This window comes from Cetorhinus maximus, chromosome 29 (assembly GCF_964194155.1).
Source record: "Cetorhinus maximus chromosome 29, sCetMax3.hap1.1, whole genome shotgun sequence".
Lineage (NCBI taxonomy): Eukaryota > Metazoa > Chordata > Chondrichthyes > Lamniformes > Cetorhinidae > Cetorhinus > Cetorhinus maximus.
Window position 1 is genome coordinate 1,393,150 of NC_135907.1, and position 20,348 is coordinate 1,413,497.

The 20,348-nt window shown below is 47.4% G+C and overlaps 1 protein-coding gene across 1 annotated transcript in view; it reads left to right on the top strand.

Annotated features, from left to right (window-relative positions):
• LOC144669318 (protein shisa-9-like) overlaps window positions 1-17,326 on the top strand; it is a 592,905-nt gene extending 575,579 nt beyond the window's left edge. The window contains exons 3-4 of the mRNA XM_078531675.1: window positions 1,971-2,120; window positions 16,965-17,326. Of these exons, the coding sequence (XP_078387801.1) occupies window positions 1,971-2,120; window positions 16,965-17,326 (512 nt within the window). The remainder of the gene's footprint in view (window positions 1-1,970; window positions 2,121-16,964) is intronic.
• Window positions 17,327-20,348: the final 3,022 nt, after the last annotated feature.

Consider the following 20,348-nt stretch of genomic DNA (forward strand, 5'->3'; position numbering starts at 1 on the left):
ATGGCGGACAGTTTGCACAGCCACATCCTGCACTGGAAATGTGCATCCACCGTGTTAGTAAACCAGGAGTGCAGAGCACACACTTGATGCTTTTATCCTCTTGCTTATGCAAATCAGGAGTATAATTCGTGTTGAGGCTGCCTTTGCAAAATTGGTCTGTCCTGAACTCAGCCAGTGTGGTGCCCTCTGTGTCCAGGACAGCGTGCTCTACATCCAGCCTGGCCAGAGACTGCTGGAGTCTACCAGCAAAATGGTCCAATATATCGTATTGAACACTGAGTCTGGAGCCTGGAGTTACAGGAATATTGAAAACTATGCTAGCCCCTGCTTGGAAACTCATCCTGACCCCCATCCCTCTCCTAATTGTACGCTATTTCCCAATCACCTCTTCCTCTAACTGTTGCCCGTCACTTTCCCAATTGCCCTCACCCAACCATGCACCTCTCTCTCAATCGCCCCTCCCTCTCTCGATTTCCCCCATCCCTCCCAATTACTCCCCCACCAGCCCCACCCACCCAACCATTGCAGCGAGGACCTTCTTCTTGCCCTGGGCTGCCCGGAGAAATGCTCAGTAAACACAGGCAGTTGGCCGGTCTCATGTAAGCGATGTCCAATATGCTGTGTACCATGGGACTACATATTCTAGGCCAGGGATCGACCCTGTCCCAGTTCACTGGGACAGGGTATTTCTCATCCACTGTCTCTATATTAAACAGGACAGCAGTGGAGGTGCTGAGGGAGCGAAAGGGTGAATCAAACCCAGGAAAAGGAGACTGGAGAGATCGAAACCTTCCAGCTGGGCTGCACTTGGAGCCTCCTGTAAAGTGGATTACATTAGGTTTGGCCCGAGGGGCTTTTAGCACCATTGGGAGCTAGTAGATGTCACAATTGCCAGGCCCGACTGTAGAATGGGAGCGATGCCAAAATCTCCTAATTACTGTTGTTGGCCTGTGCAGCTTAATTGATTAGTTTCCCAGTGAAAGATGGTTCAGCTGTAATTAGATCAGAGCTGACACATCGGATGAGGCCTCGAATGCAGATGTGTGCTCCTCTTTGCTGCTTGTTACAGACCTGCCCCAAGCTCTTCTCCTCCATTTCTGATGTTATCTCGCTATAAATAAATATACTGCAACAACTTTAGTTTAACCCTTCACATTTCTAAGGTTTTTTTTTTCTCTCCTGGTTGGCCCCTGGTTCATTTTTGAGACCATTTAATGTGTTAAATAGAATTACACACGGCCCAGCTGGAGCTTATTGGCATTTATGCTCCACACAAGTCTCCTCCCACCACTTTTCATCTCACCCTATCAACGTATCCTTCTATTCCTTTCACCCTCATGACTATCTGTGGAGGGGGGGTCTTGTGGTGCAGTGGGTAGTGTCCCCCCGGCCTCTAAGCCTGAAGCCCTGGGTTCCAGTCCCACCCCAGGACTTGATGGCCAAGGAAGGTGTGTTCATAATATGGTCAAAAAGGTTGAGAATCAACCTGCAAATCCTTCCAACACATGCCAATGGCAGACGGTAAGAGTGGGAGAGATTCCTGGTCAGCCAAGTGATGGGAAGAACACTGAAGCCTCTTCCATCACTATCCATAGCTCCAGACTACAACATGTGTGTAAGTTTACAGAGGGTAGAATGTGGGAGACCAGAAAACACTCAAAACTCACTCAACATCTATACACACAACTTGTAGCAGGTAATGAATGTGCAGTAGTTATGGCTGAATTTGTCCTTCACTAACTCAGGGATATGGAGGTCAATGTAACTGAGCAGGAATTGAACCAGTGACTCTGACCTATCTGGGTGTGCAGGGAGGAAGTCAAGATATTGCCCTAGCCCATTGCCCCGCCAACAATCTGTGAATAGATCATTGACTCATCTGCTGGCCTCTTCTGAAGGCAGTGTGAATGAGCCAGATACATACAGTTGCTTCACTCGAATGGTGCTCAGTGTCTTGTTTTCCTCCACAGATCAACCTCACTTGAATAATGCAGCCGTTACATCACCAAACATCTCCCAGATGGGACCACCTCACCCCCACAACAATATCTTGCAGCGGGTGGCCTCTGCCCCCCAACAAGGCCAGGACTACAATAAATATGCCACACTCAAGGCAGTGGGTAAGTAGCCAATCGAGAAGCACCACCTGCCAACCCATAACAACCCGTCCACATTCCTACAGTCAGGGATCCCTCGTGGGCCCTGGATTTACACTCCGGAAATGGGGGCCCAGAGTTAGGAAATCTCCCAGCTCACCGCACCCACCTCCGGAAAAAAGTGCCTCAAATGGCGGGATCTTCATTCTGGAGCTGTTGGGAGGAGGGGTGGTGGTGCAGAATGGAGTCTGCACCATGCAACCCCTCCCCCCACCCCCGCCACCCCACTCCCACCCCCACCCCCACCGCCACAAACCGGACACAGATTGGAGTTGGCTACAGGGGCTTCTGAGTGGCGAGGTGGGCTATTTTAAAGGCCACTTTGGTTCTTTGGGACTTCATCCCAGTTGTTTTTGTTAAATATCAGGCCCTCTAGGCCTCACCCCTCACCTCCCCAACCACTCCCCCGTGCCTGTACATGCCAACAATGTCCATGGCCATGCCCACCTCCAATGCCCCGTGATATAGAGTTGATTTTCCAGGCAACTTTTCTTGGTGGACACATTTAGCTTTATTTACAAGATAATAGCAGCAGTTACACATGTGCATCAAGCTCTATAACTAAAGAAGAACTCTGTTCTAGAGGTTCTCTATGCTGCTAACCCATTGGTTTAAGTAGATCATTTGATCTTACAACACAGGATTATTTTTAAAGTTACAGTCCTATGTTTATCAAAACTCTAATTACTACATTCCTTCCCTTTTAACATTTCTGTACATTTTGTATTTGCATGGATATTTATCTCACGACATTACAATATTTACACAGGTCATGAAATTACAAGTTTAGTCTTTCAGGTGGTTTCCTGATCCGTGTGGAATGTTGTAGCTCTATGACTTCAGATTCTTTTTCAGGAACCACATTCTCAGGAACTGCATTAACATCAGGAACCTCATTAGGCTCAGGCAGTTCAGTGTCTTCCACTCCGACAGAGACATCGGGCATGACTATCCTTGGTTGAGTAACTTCAACAGGAACCACAGGTTCAGCAATGGTTACAGGTGGAACATCATTTTGTTGGGGTATCTCCCTTCTTCTTAAATGACCCACATGCTTATGGGTGATCTGGTCCTCCACTTCCACATGGCACATCAATGGTCCGGTCACAGAGCTTACTTTACCAGGTAACCACTCCGGTCTTCCACTGGAATTCCTTAGATATGCTGCTTCTCCAACAGTAAACTGTCGCTCGCGACTATGCAAATCATGAGTCGCTTTTTGGTTCCCTTGACTTTTCTCCACCTTCCCCTCCAAACTGGGAAGTATCAGGCTTGGTCTTGTTTGAAGACAGTGCCTCATCAGTAATTCTGCAGGAGTTGCTCCCATCGTGGTGTCGGGGGGGGAGTTGATCTGTAGTGAAATAGGAAACAAGCAAACCTAGTTTCCAAAATTTCACCTGTTAGCTTTCTCATTCCTGCCTTAAAAGTTTGTACAGCTCTTCCCGCCAGTCCGTTAGATGGCAAATGGTCCAGTGCAGTCTTTACGTGGCTGATACCATTCAGGCCGACAAATCGTTGAAACTCAGCGCTCATGAACGCAGTACCATTATCTGAGACGATTACCTCTGGCAATCCATGGTGAAGCTCTGGCGTAGTTTCTCTATAGTAGCGCCTGACGTTGGCAACTTAACCTCATAAACCTCTGACTACTTGGAATGAGCATCTATAATCATGGTTCCAAGAAAAGGACTAATGTAATCCATGTGCAATCTCACCAAGGGTCTACCAGGCCACTTCCATGGGTGTAATGGGGCTGCCATCAGCAATTTTTGCAGCTATTGTCATTGCGCACAGTGTTTAACCACCTTCCCAATATCTCCATCCATCCCCAGCCGCCAAAGATAACTTTGCACTATCATCTTCATTTGTGAGGTTCCCAGATGGGCACTGTGTAACTCTACTAAGAATGGTTCCCTTCCTTATGAAGGAACTACTACTCTTGCACCCCATAACAGAATACCACCTTGACTGAACATCTCATGTCTTCGGTTGAAAAATGGCTTCAATTCATCAAAGACTGATTCCTGGGATCAACCATGTAACACTCGGTCTCTCACTTGAGTCAGGACTGGATCACGATTTATCCAGTTTCTTATCTGCCTGCATAGACTGGTGAGGAATCTACCAAATTCATCACTAATATGAGCTCCTGTGCGATTGGGACATGTTCATCATTCTCTTGCAAAGGAAGGCGACTTAGGGCATCAGCATTTGTTATATGAATCCCTGGTCTATGCACAAAGGTGCATTCATATGCTGCCAAAATTAGAGCCCATCTTTAAATTCGTGTAGAAGCAATGGGAAGTATAGCCTTTTCCTTACTAAACAAAACCAAACGTGGTTTGTGCCCCAGTATCCACCATGGGCAGACCTCAGGGGCCATGCTGAGATGAAATAAAATAAAGTTCTAAATATCTATTACAGACTTCACTATATAAAGGAAAACTCTCATTCATGAAAGCCCATTCAATACATTTTAATTACGTCAAGTACTTAATCCTTTTTTAAAAAACAAATATTTGCATTCATAACACCATGTCAAAGACAGCTAATCCTTTAATAACCTCATTGAGCTGTCAATCAATCTTAAAGTTTACAGCCACCCCCCTCTTCCCTACTGTGATAATGATAGGTTGTGGAAGCAATCAAGCAGTAATAATGCTATAATGATAACACTTAGGGGTGTGTCATCAAATGGCTATGGATACTGCAAGCACCTTTTTCCAACTCAGAGACACACGTAGACTTTTTTTCAATTTTTAAAGGGCAGGGGATTTAAATAAATTGACTGTGTGACAGTTCCACTGACCTTATCCACCCTTTACGAGCATTTGCGTCTACTCCAAAAACTCATAACGTGTCCACTGCGGCCCGAATGTTACACTTGGCGGGCAGGCGTGATCAATGGGCCTGGGACCAGTCAGGAAACGGACCGCCAACCACGATCAACCCCTGGTCCATCAATGGTCAGCTAGTGTTAAACGGGCGCTGAAAAGCTCAGCGCTGCCGGGGTGGGGGTGGGAAGAGGGCGGCCAGTGAGGTCACTGTGGGTGCGGGGTGAGCGCTGTGAGAGAGCCCCCTGAAGACAGACATATGAAGCCCTTCATATGATCAAATCGAGGTTTAAAAAGCTGCAAAAAAAAAATGTCCTTGCATCACAGTCAAGCACCTGAAAATATACCTCAGAAAAACGCCGTCCACAGATATTTATTTTTATTTAATTTAATAATGGAAATTTCATCCCATCCTTGGATGAGGTTGGATGAGAAACAGAAAGGCCGCCCGGCCAATTCGCCTGTCTGCCCAACGTAAGGTTGGACAGGCCACAAAAATTCGGAGACAATTGCGCCGTTAATGGGATTAATTGTTGGCTTAATTGTTGGCGGACCTTTGCACCCGCCAAGCGAAATATCGCCCGAGCGCGCAGTGACATCGAGACGTTCGCCCGATGTCCTCTCACGCGATTTTTTACGCCCGATCGGGTCGGGTGTGCCCCTGCCCGCAGGACGTCAAATTCTGCCCCGAGAGGGTGAGACCCTCGTTCTAGTAAAAATGGGGCCTGTTTGAACTCAGCACTGAGCTCGGGTTTCCCCACGATCGAGTTCCCCCGGCCCCTGTTCCTGCCCCTGTTTCCCCAATCGGCGAGGACAGGGTCTGTCGGATATGGGGGTAGGGGTGTGGGCGGGACTTCCAGATCCAGGTTCCCAGCGCCATCTTGGATACGCCGCGGAATCTCCACGAAAATCTAGCCAGGGTGGGGGGGGGGGCAGAATTTTGCCCCTGTTGGGCGGGTTGAGCGGGGCCATCGGGGCCGGACCGCGATTTCGCGCTGGGCGGGCCTGAACGCGAGCGGCAACGCTGCCTGTGCGGCCGGGGGAGGATGCGCGCAAATGTGCGCCTAAAACTCTCCCTGAGGCACGGAGCTGCCTCAGACAGATGGACAGTTTCCCAAAAAAAGTAGACATTAAAAACGTTATAAAACAGGTCTCCTCGTGTGACTCTGTCACGTGACCAGGGACGCGTTATAAACGAAATGTGAAATGTTTTATTTTTATTTGATGTTGGAATCCTCATCCCGCCCGTCGATGAGGTTTCCAAAACAAAGAAAATGCAAAGGCCGCTTGGCTTTCCGCCTGTCCCACCCACCATAAGGCTGGACGGGCAGCGAAAAATTTAAGTTCATTATCTTTTTAACGGCCTTAATAGGCCTTTTAACTGTCGGCTGGTGCATCGATCCCTGTGCTCGCCCACCAACGACACATCGCGCGACTGCCTGTTGACATCGGGACGCTCGCCTGAAGTCAACGCCTGTCACTTTACACTCGAGCGGCTCGGGCACACACCCGCCCGCCAAGGTAAAATCTCTGCCCTTGGTGCCCACTGGGACGGCAGCAACATAGGCACAGGAGGAGGCCATTCAGGCCTTTGAGCCTGTTCAATTCGGTCATGACTGGTTTGGACCTCAACTCCATCCCTCCAAGTGCCCTGATACCCTGACCCAATAAAAATGTGATGATCTCAGTCTTGAAATCTTCAACTGACCCCCAGCGTCGGCAGCCTTTTAGGTGGGGGGGAGAGAGTTCCAGATTTCCACCACCCTTTGCTTCCTGACATCGCCCATGAACGGCCTAACTTGAATTTTAAGGTCCTGCCCCCTTGTTCTAGATTCCCACCCCCCTCCAAGGGGAAATAATTTATTTGCATTTATTCGGTCAAAACGGTTTTTCATCATCTGAAACATCTGGATTATATCACCCTTCGACCATCTAAACACCAGGGGATGCACTTAGAGTTTAGGCCCTACAGCCTCTCCACATGATTTAAACTTTTAAACCCCAGCACCATTTTGGTAAATCTGCACTCCCGCCTCTCTAAAGCCAATGTACCCTTCCCAACAATCAACAGAGCAATCCAGGTGGCATCTGAATAGACAGCGTCCCTCTTACAGGGAACTTGATGATAGTCTCACAGTCATTATTACACTCTTTCCTTCCCCTAATCTTCCTCTTCAGCTCGATACCCTGTGTCTGACAAAAGAGTGGGTTTTGGATGGCTATTCGCTAGTAGTGTGTCAACACTCTTGCCCCCATGTCAGGAGGTTCCAGGTTCAAGTCCCAGTCAAGGACTAGAACACAAAAATCAAGGCTGACAGTGCAGTACTGTGGGAGTGCTGCACTGCCAGAGGTGCTGTCTTTGAATGAGCCTTCAAACGCCCTCTCAGGTGGATGTAAATGATTCCACTGTGCGATATCAAAGAAGAGCAGGGGATTGGGTGGCTGGTTTCCCCCGGCGACCTAGACAGTATTTATACCTTAACCACCATCACAAAAACAGATTATCTGGTCATTATCACATTGCTGTTTGTGGGATCTTGCTGTGCACAAATCGGCTGTCACGTTTTCCTACCTTACAACAGCGACTGCACTTCACACGTGCTTCATTGTCTGTCAGGCACTCTGAGATACCCGGGGGGGGGGTGTCATGGAAGGCGCTATATGAAAGCAAGTGTTTTTGACACAACCAGGCCTGATTCCCCCTCTGCCACCAGCCCATGCACACACACACACACACACACACACACACACGCTGTCCAGCATTCAGGGCCAGGAGCCCTGGCAGAACTTCCCCTGGGCTCACTGTGGTAACCCAGCAACTCAGCCCAACACAGACGGGAGAACAAGCCTGAGGCCTGCCAGCTACTAATGCTCCCATCAAGATGGTGCTGTTGTTACGTTACTGAGCTAGTAATTCAAGAAACCTGGAAGGATAATCCACAGAATCAGTGTTCAAACCCTGCCCGTCGGCCATTTGAAAATTTGAATGCGGGTCACAAGATCTGGAAATCAAAAAAACTGGCATCAGTTGAAGGTGAAGCCAAGGAGCTGACATGGAAATATTGGGCTGAATGGCCTCCTCCTGGGCTCTATGTTGTTAAAGACCCAATGGTTCGCTAACTATCACCCCGACAGGGAAAAGTCTGCTGAGCTCACTGGATGTGGTCTATGTGACCCTGTCTCATGGTTGACCCTGACATTTAAAGCCACATGGGTCACATCAGAAACTATTAGGATGAATTTTGACGGCAGTTGCTGGGACCCTTCGCAGGGTTTACAAAGGGGCAGCCTTTCCCGTGATGCCCACACTCTGGGAATGATTTTTAGTAAGTGAATTACTGCAGCAAAGTGATTATACTCACAAACATACGAATTAGGAGCAGGATTAGGCCCCTTGGCCCTTCGACCCCGCTCCCCCATTCAATACGATCATGGCTGATCCACTGTAACCTACTCCCGATCTTCCTCGGGATCGACTCAGAAACCGGAACCTTCACGTCCCCGGGGGTCTTTACATCCGTGAATTATGGTCTGTCAAACAGTTACCATGGGAACTGACACTCCTCCAAACCACTTGCCCCATCACTGAAGTCTGCTCCTAGTCATTGGAATGAGCATGTTTCAATCAGGTCAAACCAGTGGAATAGTCGCCATCAAAGGACAAAGCCATCACAAAATGACAAACTCATGTTAAGGTTTGACTGGGGAATTTTGAACATTAAGGGGTGCACAGGGTCACGAATTTTAAGATGGTGACAGGGCACTGGGTGGTGCAGCTTGTCAGGGCCGAGTTGATTCAATGTGGTGCTGGGTCACTGATATCTGACAACTCCTGCCCTCATCACCAGTTGAATGCGTTCCAGTCAACCCCTTACAACACACAGGAGGATCTATCCTCTGTCCCTCCTCTTCCTCACCTACAACATCGGCCGAAGACAGAGCGTTAGTTTTCACATTTACCCAGTTCACCTCACCTCCGTGTCTCTAGACTCCTTCGCTATTGCTAAATTATTAACCCGCTCGTCTGACATCTTGTACAGTGTGAGCAGAAATTTCCTCCAGTTAAATATTGGGAAGACCGAGCGCATTGGCTCAGGTCACCATTTCAAACTCCGTGCCCGAGTTACCAACTGTATCCCTCCGCCCAAGACCGAATCAGATTGTTAGTGACCCTCTGTGTCACCTTCAACCCCAAGATGAAGCTCCGACCTCATATTCATGCTATCACTAAAACCACCTCTTGTGACATCACCTGATTGCAACCCGTCCTCAGCTTATCTGCCCCGAAACCCTCATCCATACCTTTGTGACCTCTAGACTCAACTATTTTGATGCACTCCTGGCTGCTATCCCACACGGTGAACTTGAGGTCATCCAAAACTATGCTGCCGCATGTCCTAATTCGCACTGAGTCCCATTCCCCTATCACCCTTGCGCTCACTGATCCATATTGGCTCCTGGTCAAGCAACATCTTGATATTAAAATTCTCATCCTTGTTTTCAAATCCTTCCATGGCCTCGTCCCCTCCCTATCTCTGGAACCTCCTCCAACTCCACAACCTTCCAAGATATACGTGCTTATCTCATTCTGGCCTCTTGTACATTCCTAATCATAATCGCTCCACTATTGGTGGACATGCCTTCAGTTGCCTGTGCTCCGAGCTCTGGAATTCCCTCGCTACACCTCTCCGCCTCTACCTCAGTTTCTTTAAGATACTCTTTAAAACCTATCTCTCTGACCAAGATTTAGACCATCCTGTTTGATAATGCCTTGTGCAGCACTGAGCCTACCTTGCTTTATAATGCTCTTGAGAAGCACCTTGGGTATTTCATCATGCTAAAGGCCCTATATAAATTCAAATTGTTGTTGTTGCAAGGTTTCAGAGGCAGTTTGATTCTGAGCTGATCTGTTTGATACGGGTTATAACATCACAAGAGTTCCAAAACACCTCGGTTCTTAGGATGACTGATAACTTGCACTTGCCGGGATGACAGTGAATTATAACTTCCATTCTCTGACATCACAACGAGACCAGAGTCACACAGAGTTGAGTGTTTTGGATGAGGCAGGCGATAACTGAAACTCGGGGACATGTCCCAGCGCCAGATTATTTTAAAGGAATGCAGGTTGAGTCTCCGAGCTGATCCCTCGAGGGCCGTCGCCCGTTGGGTTGCCAACTCTGCTAGAAGGTACTCCTGGAGGTTTTATCACATGACTTCCTTCCTCCAATCAGCCGGCCACTTCTCATAGCGCCACTCACCCCCCCTCAAGCCGTTTGGAAAACGAGGAGGATTTTTATTACTCAGTGCTTCCCAATCCCATTCCCAACGTCGGCCAAATGGGCCCATCCTCATGAGGTGGGCAGGCAATGAAGCTTCACTGGAGGATAACTCAGATTTTACAGTCAGGTTCCTGCCTGAGGGGGGAGGGTGTAGATCATCTGCCTGGAGGCAGGGACCCAGCGGCAGTCTGGAGCAGGGAAAGCACTCCTGGTGGGTTTATGAGCCCTTCCGGCCTGCCTGGGTGGGCTACAGTCAAAGACCACCCTTTAAAGGCACTCCACCCACACACTGCGGCGTCCTGACCGCTTTTTTGTGTTTTTGAATTAAATTTTTTTAAAGTTCCTGAGAGGGCACGCTCCTAGTTACTTATCTCGGGCTGAGGGAGAAGACAAGACAAGAGAGCAAGGTAGCAATAAGGGTAAAGATAATCCGAGCTTGGCAGGAAGAGACAGAGCCGACAAATCAGAATCACAGAATCTCACAGTGCAGAAGAGGCCCTTCAGCCCATCGAGTCTGCACCGACGCGTGAGAAACACCTGACCTACCTACCTAATCCCATTGACCAGCACTTGGCCCATAGCCTTGAATGTTATGATGTGCCAAGTGCTCATCCAGGTACTTTTTAAAGGATGTGAGGCAACCCACCTCCACCACCCTCCCAGGCAGTGCATTCCAGATCCTCACCACCCTCTGGGTAAAAAAGTTTTTCCTCACATCCCCCCTAAACCTCCTGCCCCTCAGCTTGAACTTATGTCCCCTTGTGATTGACCCTTCAACTAAGGGGAACAGCTGCTCCCTATCCACCCTGTCCATGCCCCTCATAATCTTGTACACCACAATCAAACTTAAGAGTGAGCCAGCAGATGAGGCTGTTACAAAAAATACTAAAAAGACTATGAATACTAAAAGCTCTGTATCTGAATGCATTTGGCAATCGTAACAAAATGGATGAATTGTTAGCTCAAATAGAAATAAATTCATATGATCTGATAGCTATTGCATAGATGTGGCTGCAAATTGTCAATGGCTGGGACCTGAATATTCAAGGGTACATGACACCTTGGAAGGACAGGAAGCTAGGAAATGGTGGTGGGGTAGCTCTGTTAATTAAGCGTGACATTCGTACAAGAGAGAGATGGTCTTAGTACTAAAGATCAAGATGTAGAATCAGTTTGGATAGAGATAGGAAATAGTAAAGATAGGAGATAGTAAAGATAAGGTATCGCTTGTGGGTGTGGTTTATAGGCCCCCTAACAGTAACCACACTGTAGGACGGGGTATACAGGAGGAAATAATGGGAGCTTGTGAGAAAGGAATGGTGATAATCATGGGTGATTTGAATCTACTTATAGATTAGATGATCAGATTGACAAGGATAGCTATTGGGACAGTTTCCTTCAGGCAGGACATTCTAAAGCCAACCAGAGAGCAGGCTACTCTAGACTTGGTAATGTTCAATGAGACAGGATTAATTAATCACCTCATAGTAAAAGTTCCCCTTGGTAGCAGTGATCATAACATGACTGAATTCCACATTCGGTTTGAGGGAGAGAGGAGTGGGTCTACGACTAGTTTCTTAAACTTATATAAAGGCCATTATAAGGGTATGAGAACAGATCTGGCTAAAGTGAGCTGGCAAATTAGATCAAGGGATAGGTCAGTAGAGATGCAGTGGCAGACATTTAAGGAAAAGTTTCATGACACTCAGCAAAGACACATTCCTGTGTGAAAGAAAGACTGAAGGAGAAGGATGCGTCATTCATGGCTAAGTAAGGAAGTTAAAGATAGCATCAAACTGAAAAAATGTACAATTCTTCAAAGATTAGTGGGAGGTTAGAAGATTGGACAAAATGTAAAAACCAGAAAAGAATGATTAAAAAATAATGAGGGAGAAATTAGAGTATGAGAGAAAGCGAGCTAGAAATATAAAAAACAGATAGTGAGAGCTTCCATAGGGTTTTTTAAAAAGAAGAGAATAACCAAAGTGAGCATAGGTCCTCTAGAGAGTGAGTCTGGGGAATTAATAATGGGAAATAAGGAAATGGCAGAAGCATTGAACAGAATATTTGCATCTGTCTTCACTGTGGAAGACACAAATAACATTCCAGGGATAATTATAAATCAAGAGGTAAAAAGGAGAGAGGGAACTTAACAAATCACCAGGGAAAGAATATTGAGAAAACTATTTGAGCTAAAGGCTGACAAGTCCCCAGGACCTGATCGACTTCACCCTAGGATTCTAAAAGAGGTGGCTACTGAGATAATAGATGCATTGGTTTTAATTTTCCAAAATTTCTTAGATACTGGAAAGGTCCCACCAGATTGAAAAATAGCCAATGTGACTCATCTATTCAAGAAAGGAGAGAGACAGAAAGCAGGAAACTACAGGCCAGTTAGCTTAATATCTGACATAGGGAAAATGCAGGAATCTATTCTTAAGGATATTATAGCGGGGCACTTAGAAAATCTCAATGCAATCAGGCACAGTCAACATGGTTTTGTGAAAGGGAAATCATGTTTAACTAACTTATTAGAGTCCTTTGAAGAAGTAACCAGTAATATGGATCAAGGGGAACCTGTAGACGTGGTGTACTTGGATTTCCAAAAGGGATTTGACAAAGTGTCATATCAAAGGTTACTTTACAAAGTAAGAGATCATGGTGCAGGGGATAACACATTAGCATGGGCAGAGGGTTGGTTAACAAACAGGAAACTGGGAGTAGAGATAGCGTCATTTTCAGGGTGGCAAGCTGTAACTAATGGAGTGCCACAGGGATCAGTGCTGGGGCCACAACTACTTACAATCTACATCAATGACTTGAAGGAAGAGATTGAATGTATGGTTGTTAAATTTGCTGATGACACAAAGTTAGGCAGGAGAATAAATGGTGAAGAGGGCATAAGGAGACTGCAAAAGGATATAGACAGGTTAAGTGAGTGGGCAAAAATTTGGCAGATGGAATATAATGTGGGGAAATGTGAACTTGTTCACTTTGGCTGGAAGAATAGAAAAGCAGCAAATTATTTAAATGGAGAGAGATTGCAGAACTCTGAGGTGCAGAGGGACCTGGGTGTCCTGGTACATGGTTCACATAAAGTTAGTGTGCAGGTACAGCAAGTGGTTAGGAAGGCAAATGGAACGTTGTTGTTTATTGCAAGAGGAATGGAATATAAAAATAGGGATGTTTTGCTCCAGTTGTACAGGGCGTTGGTGAGACCACATCTGGAGTACTGGGTACAGATTTGGACTCCTTATTTAAGAAAGGATATAATTGCATTAGAAGCAGTTCAGAGAAAGTTTACTCGATTGATTCCTGGGCAGGGGGAGTTTATCTTATGAGGAAAGGTTACATAGAAACGTAGAGAATAGGAGCAGGAGTAGGTCATTCGGCCCTTCGAGCCTGCTCCACCATTCAATATGATCATAGCTGACCCTCTATCACAACGCCGCACTCCCGCTCTCTCCCCATACCCCTTGATGCCTTTAGAGTCCAGAAATCTATCGATTTCCTTCTTAAATATATTCAGTGACTTGGCCTCCACAGCCCTCTGTGGTAGAGAATTCCACAGGGTCACCACCCTCTGAGTGAAGAAGTTTCTCCTCATCTCAGTCCTAAATGGCCTACCCCGTATCCTGAGATTGTGACCCCTTGTTCTAGACCCTCCCCAGCCAGAGGAAACATCATCCCTGCATCCAGTCTGTCCATCCCTGTCAGAATTTTATATGTTTCAATGGGATCCCCTCTCATTTTCCTAAACTCCAGTGAATGCAAGGCCTAGTCGGCCCAATCTCTCCTCATTCGACAATCCTGCCATCCCAAGAATCAGTCTGGTGAACCTTCGCTGCACTCCCTCTATGGCAAGTATATCCTTTCTTAGGTAAGGAGACCAAAACTGCACACAATACTCCAGGTGTGGTCTCACCAAGGCCCTGTACAGCTACAGTAAGACATCCTTACTCCTGTACTCATGTCCTCTCACAAGGAAGGCCAACATACCATTTGCTGCCTTAGCTGCTTGCTGCACCTGCATGCTTGCTTTCAGTGACTGGTGTACAAGGACACCCAGGTCCCTTTGTACACCAACATTTTCCCAATCTATCACCATTTAAATAATACTCTGCCATTCTGTTTTTCCTACCAAAGCGGATAACTTCACACTTATCCACGTTATACTGCACCTGCCATGTATTTGCCCACTCACTCAGCCTGTCTAAATCATCTTGAAGCCCCTTAACATCCTCCTCACCACTCACATTCCCTGCTGTGTCATCAGCAAACTTGGAAATATTACATTTGGTTCCTCATCCAAATCATTGATATATATATTGTGAATAGCTGGGGCCCAAGCACTGATCCTTGTGGTACCTCACTAGTCACTGCCTGACATTCCAAAAGAGACCCATTTATTCCTACTGTTTCCTGTCTGATAACTAATTCTCAATTCATGCCAATGTATTACCCCCAATCCCATGTGCTTTAATTTTGCATACTAACCTCTTATGTGGAACTTTATCAAAAGCTTTGTGAAAGTTCAAATACACCACATCCACTGGGTCTCCCTCATCTATTCTACTAGTTACATCCTCAAAAAACTCCAGTAGGTTTGTCAACCATGACTGCCTTTCATAAATCCATGTTGACTTTGTCTAATCCCATTGATATTGTCTAAGTGTCCTGTTATCACACCCTTTAGAGATTCTAGCATTTTCCCTACCACTGGTGTTAGGCTAGCCGGTCTGTACTTCCCAGTCTTTTCCCTCCCTCCTTTTTTAAATAGTGGGGTTACATTTGCCACCCTCCAATCTGCTAGGATTGTTCCAGCATCTACAGGAGTTTGAAAGATGACAACCAACACATCCACTATTTCCATGGTCACCTCCTTTAGTACCTTGGGATGTGGATTATTGGGCCCATTAATTTCTCCAGCACTGTTTTTTCAGTTATACTAATTTCCTTCAATTCCTCCTTCTCACTAGACCCTCGATTCCATAGTATTTCTGGGAAGTTATTTATGTCTTCGTGTGTGAAGACAGAACTAAAGTAGTTGGTCGAATAGTTTGGGCCTGTATGTACTGGAGTTTAGAAGAATAAGAGGTGATCTTATTGAAACATATAAGATCCTGAGGGGTTTTGACAGAATGGATGCTGAAAGTGTGTTTCCCCTTGTGGGAGAGACTAGAACAAGAGGACACAGTTTAAAAATAAATGGTCTCCTATAAGATGGAGATAAGGATTTTTTTCTGTCAGGGGGTCATTAGTCTCTCTTCCCCAGAGAGCAGTGGAGGCAGGGCCTTTGAATTTTTTAAGGCTGAGTTGGATAGATTCTTAATTGACAAGGGAGTCCAATGATATAGTGGGGTAGACAGGAGAGTAGAGGCCACAATCAGATCAGCCATGATCTTATTGAACGGTGGAGCAGGCTTGAAGGGCCGAATGGCCTACTCCTGCTCCTAATTTGTATGTTCATATGTACTGCAGTTGGGTGCTCCTCTCAGGCTGGAAGGCCTCTAATTGGCCCTCTGACTTCAAGAGCCCACTCACCACCCTTAATTGAACCGGGAACCCATCTCCATGCCAAATAAGGGTGTGCCCTGGCACAATTTACCTCGGAGCAATTTATCGAGTATCACCTTCTCCCCATAACCCTGCACATTCTTCCTTTTCAGTTAATAATTCCCTCTTGAATGTCTTGATTGACCCTGTCTCCACCACACTCTCAGGCAGTGCATTCCAGATCCTAACCACTCGATTGACCCTGTCCCCACCACACTCTCAGACAGTGCATTCCAGATCCTAACCACTCGATTGACCCTGTCTCCACCACACTCTCAGACAGTGCATTCCAGATCCTAACCACTCGATTGACCCTGTCTCCACCACACTCTCAGACAGTGCATTCCAGATCCTAACCACTCGATTGACCCTGTCCCCACCACACTCTCAGACAGTGCATTCCAGATCCTAACCACTCGATTGACCCTGTCTCCACCACACTCTCAGACAGTGCATTCCAGATCCTAACCACTCGATTGACCCTGTCTCCACCACACTCTCAGAAAGTGTATTCCAGATCCTAACCACTCGATTGACCCTGTCTCCACCACACTCTCAGACAGTGCATTCCAGATCCTAACCACTCGATTGACCCTGTCTCCACCACACTCTCAGACAGTGCATTCCAGATCCTAACCACTCGATTGACCCTGTCTCCACCACACTCTCAGACAGTGCATTCCAGATCCTAACCACTCGATTGACCCTGTCTCCACCACACTCTCAGGCAGTGCATTCCAGATCCTAACCACTCGATTGACCCTGTCTCCACCACACTCTCAGGCAGCGCATTCCAGATCCTAACCACTCGCCGTGTGAAAATGTTTCTCCTCATATCTCTGTTTGCCAATTGCCTTAAACCTGTGCCCTCTTGTACGTGACCCTCCCACCAATGGGAGCTGTTTCTCCCTATCTACTCTGTCCAGGCCCATCCTGATTTTGAACACCTCTATCAGATCGGCCCTGGCTGCCTTTTCCTTCCTCTGTGGGTAACACTAATGCATCTCAGGCCCTACAAGCACATGCATACAGATGTATATCTACACATGAACACGCAAGCATTTACGCACCTGCACATTCACATATGCACTCACACGCGTGCACAAACTATTTCTGAATGTTCCTTTCTCTTACAGCAGAAACAGCCACAGATGACTTTTACTCAATGAGGTATCCAGTGATGGACCTGTCTCCGTCGGGGAGCGTGTACCCGGCACTGAGTCACCATCAGAAGGATCGGCAGCCTGGGGATGTCTGCAGTTTCGTGATGGCCACGCCCGGGCAGAAAACTAAACTCAGCAAGGTGAACACGCACCCTCTGTTTAATCCCAGCTACAGGAGCTGGGAGCACAACCAGCCAGTGGGACGGAGGCACATGTACACCAACAAGAGGCAGTACAGCATTGAGCACTTGCCAGAGATCTTCAGTCCACCTCCAAACTACAAGCAACCACAGCGCCACTTGTCCACAAACAGCAAGACAGAGGTGACAGTGTAAACTGGCCCACGTGACGAATAATTTGTTGTACTAAAGGCCACAACAAAAAAGATTGAGAATGGGGAGGGGGACGGAGCGATATAGCTGGGGGCCAGAACTGATTGCATGCCAGACAAACCCTGCACGGCCATGTTACTGGGGTTTGAGCACGTGACAGGTATTGGAAGCCTGGCAGGCACTTTGTTTACTAACCAAGGGGAGTTCTCACCCTCTGGGACATGGAAGGATCCCAGTGGCCAGTGCAGCAAGCCAAGGACTCGGGGGTCCACAGGCAGAGTGTTGCAGCCGAGGTTGAAGCAGGAGTTTGGCAGCTTCTGGTTATTCTGACTGCCTGCTCATAGCAAATTGGGTTTTTCCCCCCCATGGTGGAGAAGCACTTTGCTGCCAACGTCACAACCCCCGGGGGTGCCAATGCACTCAGAGACCTGTCACCCACCCCCATGGTTCATTTCATGACCCATCACTCCTTTTACCTTCGATTAGACACTTGTTTTCTTAGCTCCAGGACAGGTTTGAACAACACTAGAACAGATTCAGATAGTGACTTAAATGTGGAACGCGCTACCACAGGGAGTAGCTTACGGCCAACACCATCGATGCAGCAAAGATAAATTCAGAGAAGCGCATGAGGGAGGAAGGATGAGAAGGATATGTTGATGGAGTGAGATAAAGGCAGGTGGGAATCGGCTTATGTTGAGCATAAACACCAGGTTGGACCAGTCGGGCCAAATGGCCTGGTCCTCATATCCAGCCCATTGCCGCAATCTCCTCTCTGGACCATTGTCCATCAACATCTTCACTGCTCTGAAACTGAAACTCTAATCTATGCCTTCATCACCTCAAGAGTTAATGGCCCGAATTTCCTCTGTGTCAGTCTTCCCTCTCCCACACATTACAAACTTTAATCCAACATTCCTGAGTTTGTGCTGTCGCCTGTACAAAGACCCACACACCCATCATTTACCTGGATGAGAGCTCCACTCTCTCCCCTTTTCCCCAGCAAATGGTCCAGGTCTCCATCTTTTCCTGCCTCTGTCACCTTATTGCCCATATCCTCACTCCTCTGGCCAGGGATTGGTGGGGTAGGCCCTTGGAATTCCCTCTCAAAATCACTTCAGTTCCAAACCAGGTACAAGTCTAATCACTGCACCGCTCGCTGTTGTGATCTTGGACGTGTGACAATGACAAACAATGACATGTACCTTTAAGAAGCTGCACCATAACAACACTATGACATCACCGTGTGTAAACAGTACGGTCTCCATGTTAGATATTCACTATTGCCTGTGACTCTGTGTCAGGAAGACTCTATGTATACCTTATGTGTCAAGCACATAGTCAAATAATCAGCCAATGTAACTGTTAGGACCCAGATCTGTGATGAGCTGTGTATAGTTGTTGCATCTAATTGTGTTCGTACAAGACCAGGGCACTTGCCACTTTGACAGAGATTCCCCTTGGACAGAGACTCCCCTTGTACAGAGACACTCCCCTTGTACAGAGACTCCCCTTGGACAGAGATTCCCCTTGGACAGAGACACTCCCCTTGTACAGACACTCCCCTTGTACAGAGACACTCCCCTTGTACAGAGACTCCCCTTGGACAGAGACACTCCCCTTGTACAGAGACAGACATTCCCCTTGTACAGAGACACTCCCCTTGTACAGAGACTCCCCTTGGACAGAGACACTCCCCTTGTACAGAGACAGACACTCCCCTTGTACAGAGACACTCCCCTTTTACAGAGACACACCCCTTGTACAGAGACACTCTGCTTGTGCAGAGACAGGCACTCCCCTGGTACAGAGACACTCCCCTGGTACAGAGACACTCCCCTGGTACAGACACACTCCCCTGGTACAGAGATACTCCCCTTGGAGAGAGAACAGACACTCCCCTTGTACAGAGACAGATATTCCCCTTGAACAGAGATGCTCCCCTTGGAGAGAGACACTCCCCTTGTACAGAGACAGACACTCCCCTTGTACAGAGACTCCCCCCTTGTACAGAGACAGGCACTCCCCTTGTACAGAGACACTCCCCTTGTACAGAGACAGACACTTCCCTTGTACAGAGACAGATATTCCCCTTGGAGAGAGACTTCCCCTTGAACAGAGACGCTCCCCTTGGAGAGAGACACTCCCCTTGTACAGAGACAGGCACTCCCCTTGTACAGAGACACTCCCTTTGTACAGAGACAGGCACTCCCCTTGTGCAGACACTCCCCTTGTACAGAGACACTCTGCTTGTGCAGAGACAGGCACTCCCCTTGTGCAGACACACTCCCCTGGTACAGAGACACTCCCCTTGTACAGAGACACTTCCCTGGTACAGAGACACTCCCCTTGTACAGAGGACACTACCCTTGGACAGAGACAGGCACTCCACCCGTACAGACACTCCCCTGGTACAGACACACTCCCCTGGTACAGAGACACTCCCCTTGTGCAGAGACACTCCCCTTGTACAGACACTCCTCTTGTACAGAGATACTCCCCATGTACAGAGACAGACACTCCCCATGTACAGAGACACTCCCCTGGTACAGAGACACTCCACTTAAACAGAGACAGAGACAGAGACTCCCCATCCCCACCTTGTACAGCGTATCTAAGCAATCACTTTTTCAGTTTTCGTTATCATCATTATTTCTTCTCTCACATTCCCCATGACCCTCCCACCCGCCCCGGATGACTCCCTGCACAACATTTGCAATGTGATACTGAGCAGTGAGGGAGCATGTGGCCATTCCGCGATTCCAGTTCAAGCCCCTGGCAATGGTAGGCTGCCTGTTGGAGTTTTAACATCCAAACCAAGCGTGTGATCAGAATGAATGGATGGGACAAGTGGGGAGACCCCCTCACACCAAAGAGCGATTCCAACGAGACTTTTTTTTGTGGTGGCCTTTGGCAACATGCAGCAAAAAAATAACAATTAACAAATGGATATTGTATATTTTTATTGGACTAAAAATCTGTACACCTGTCAGCGAATTGTTGAGTTATGATTTGTGGAACTCTA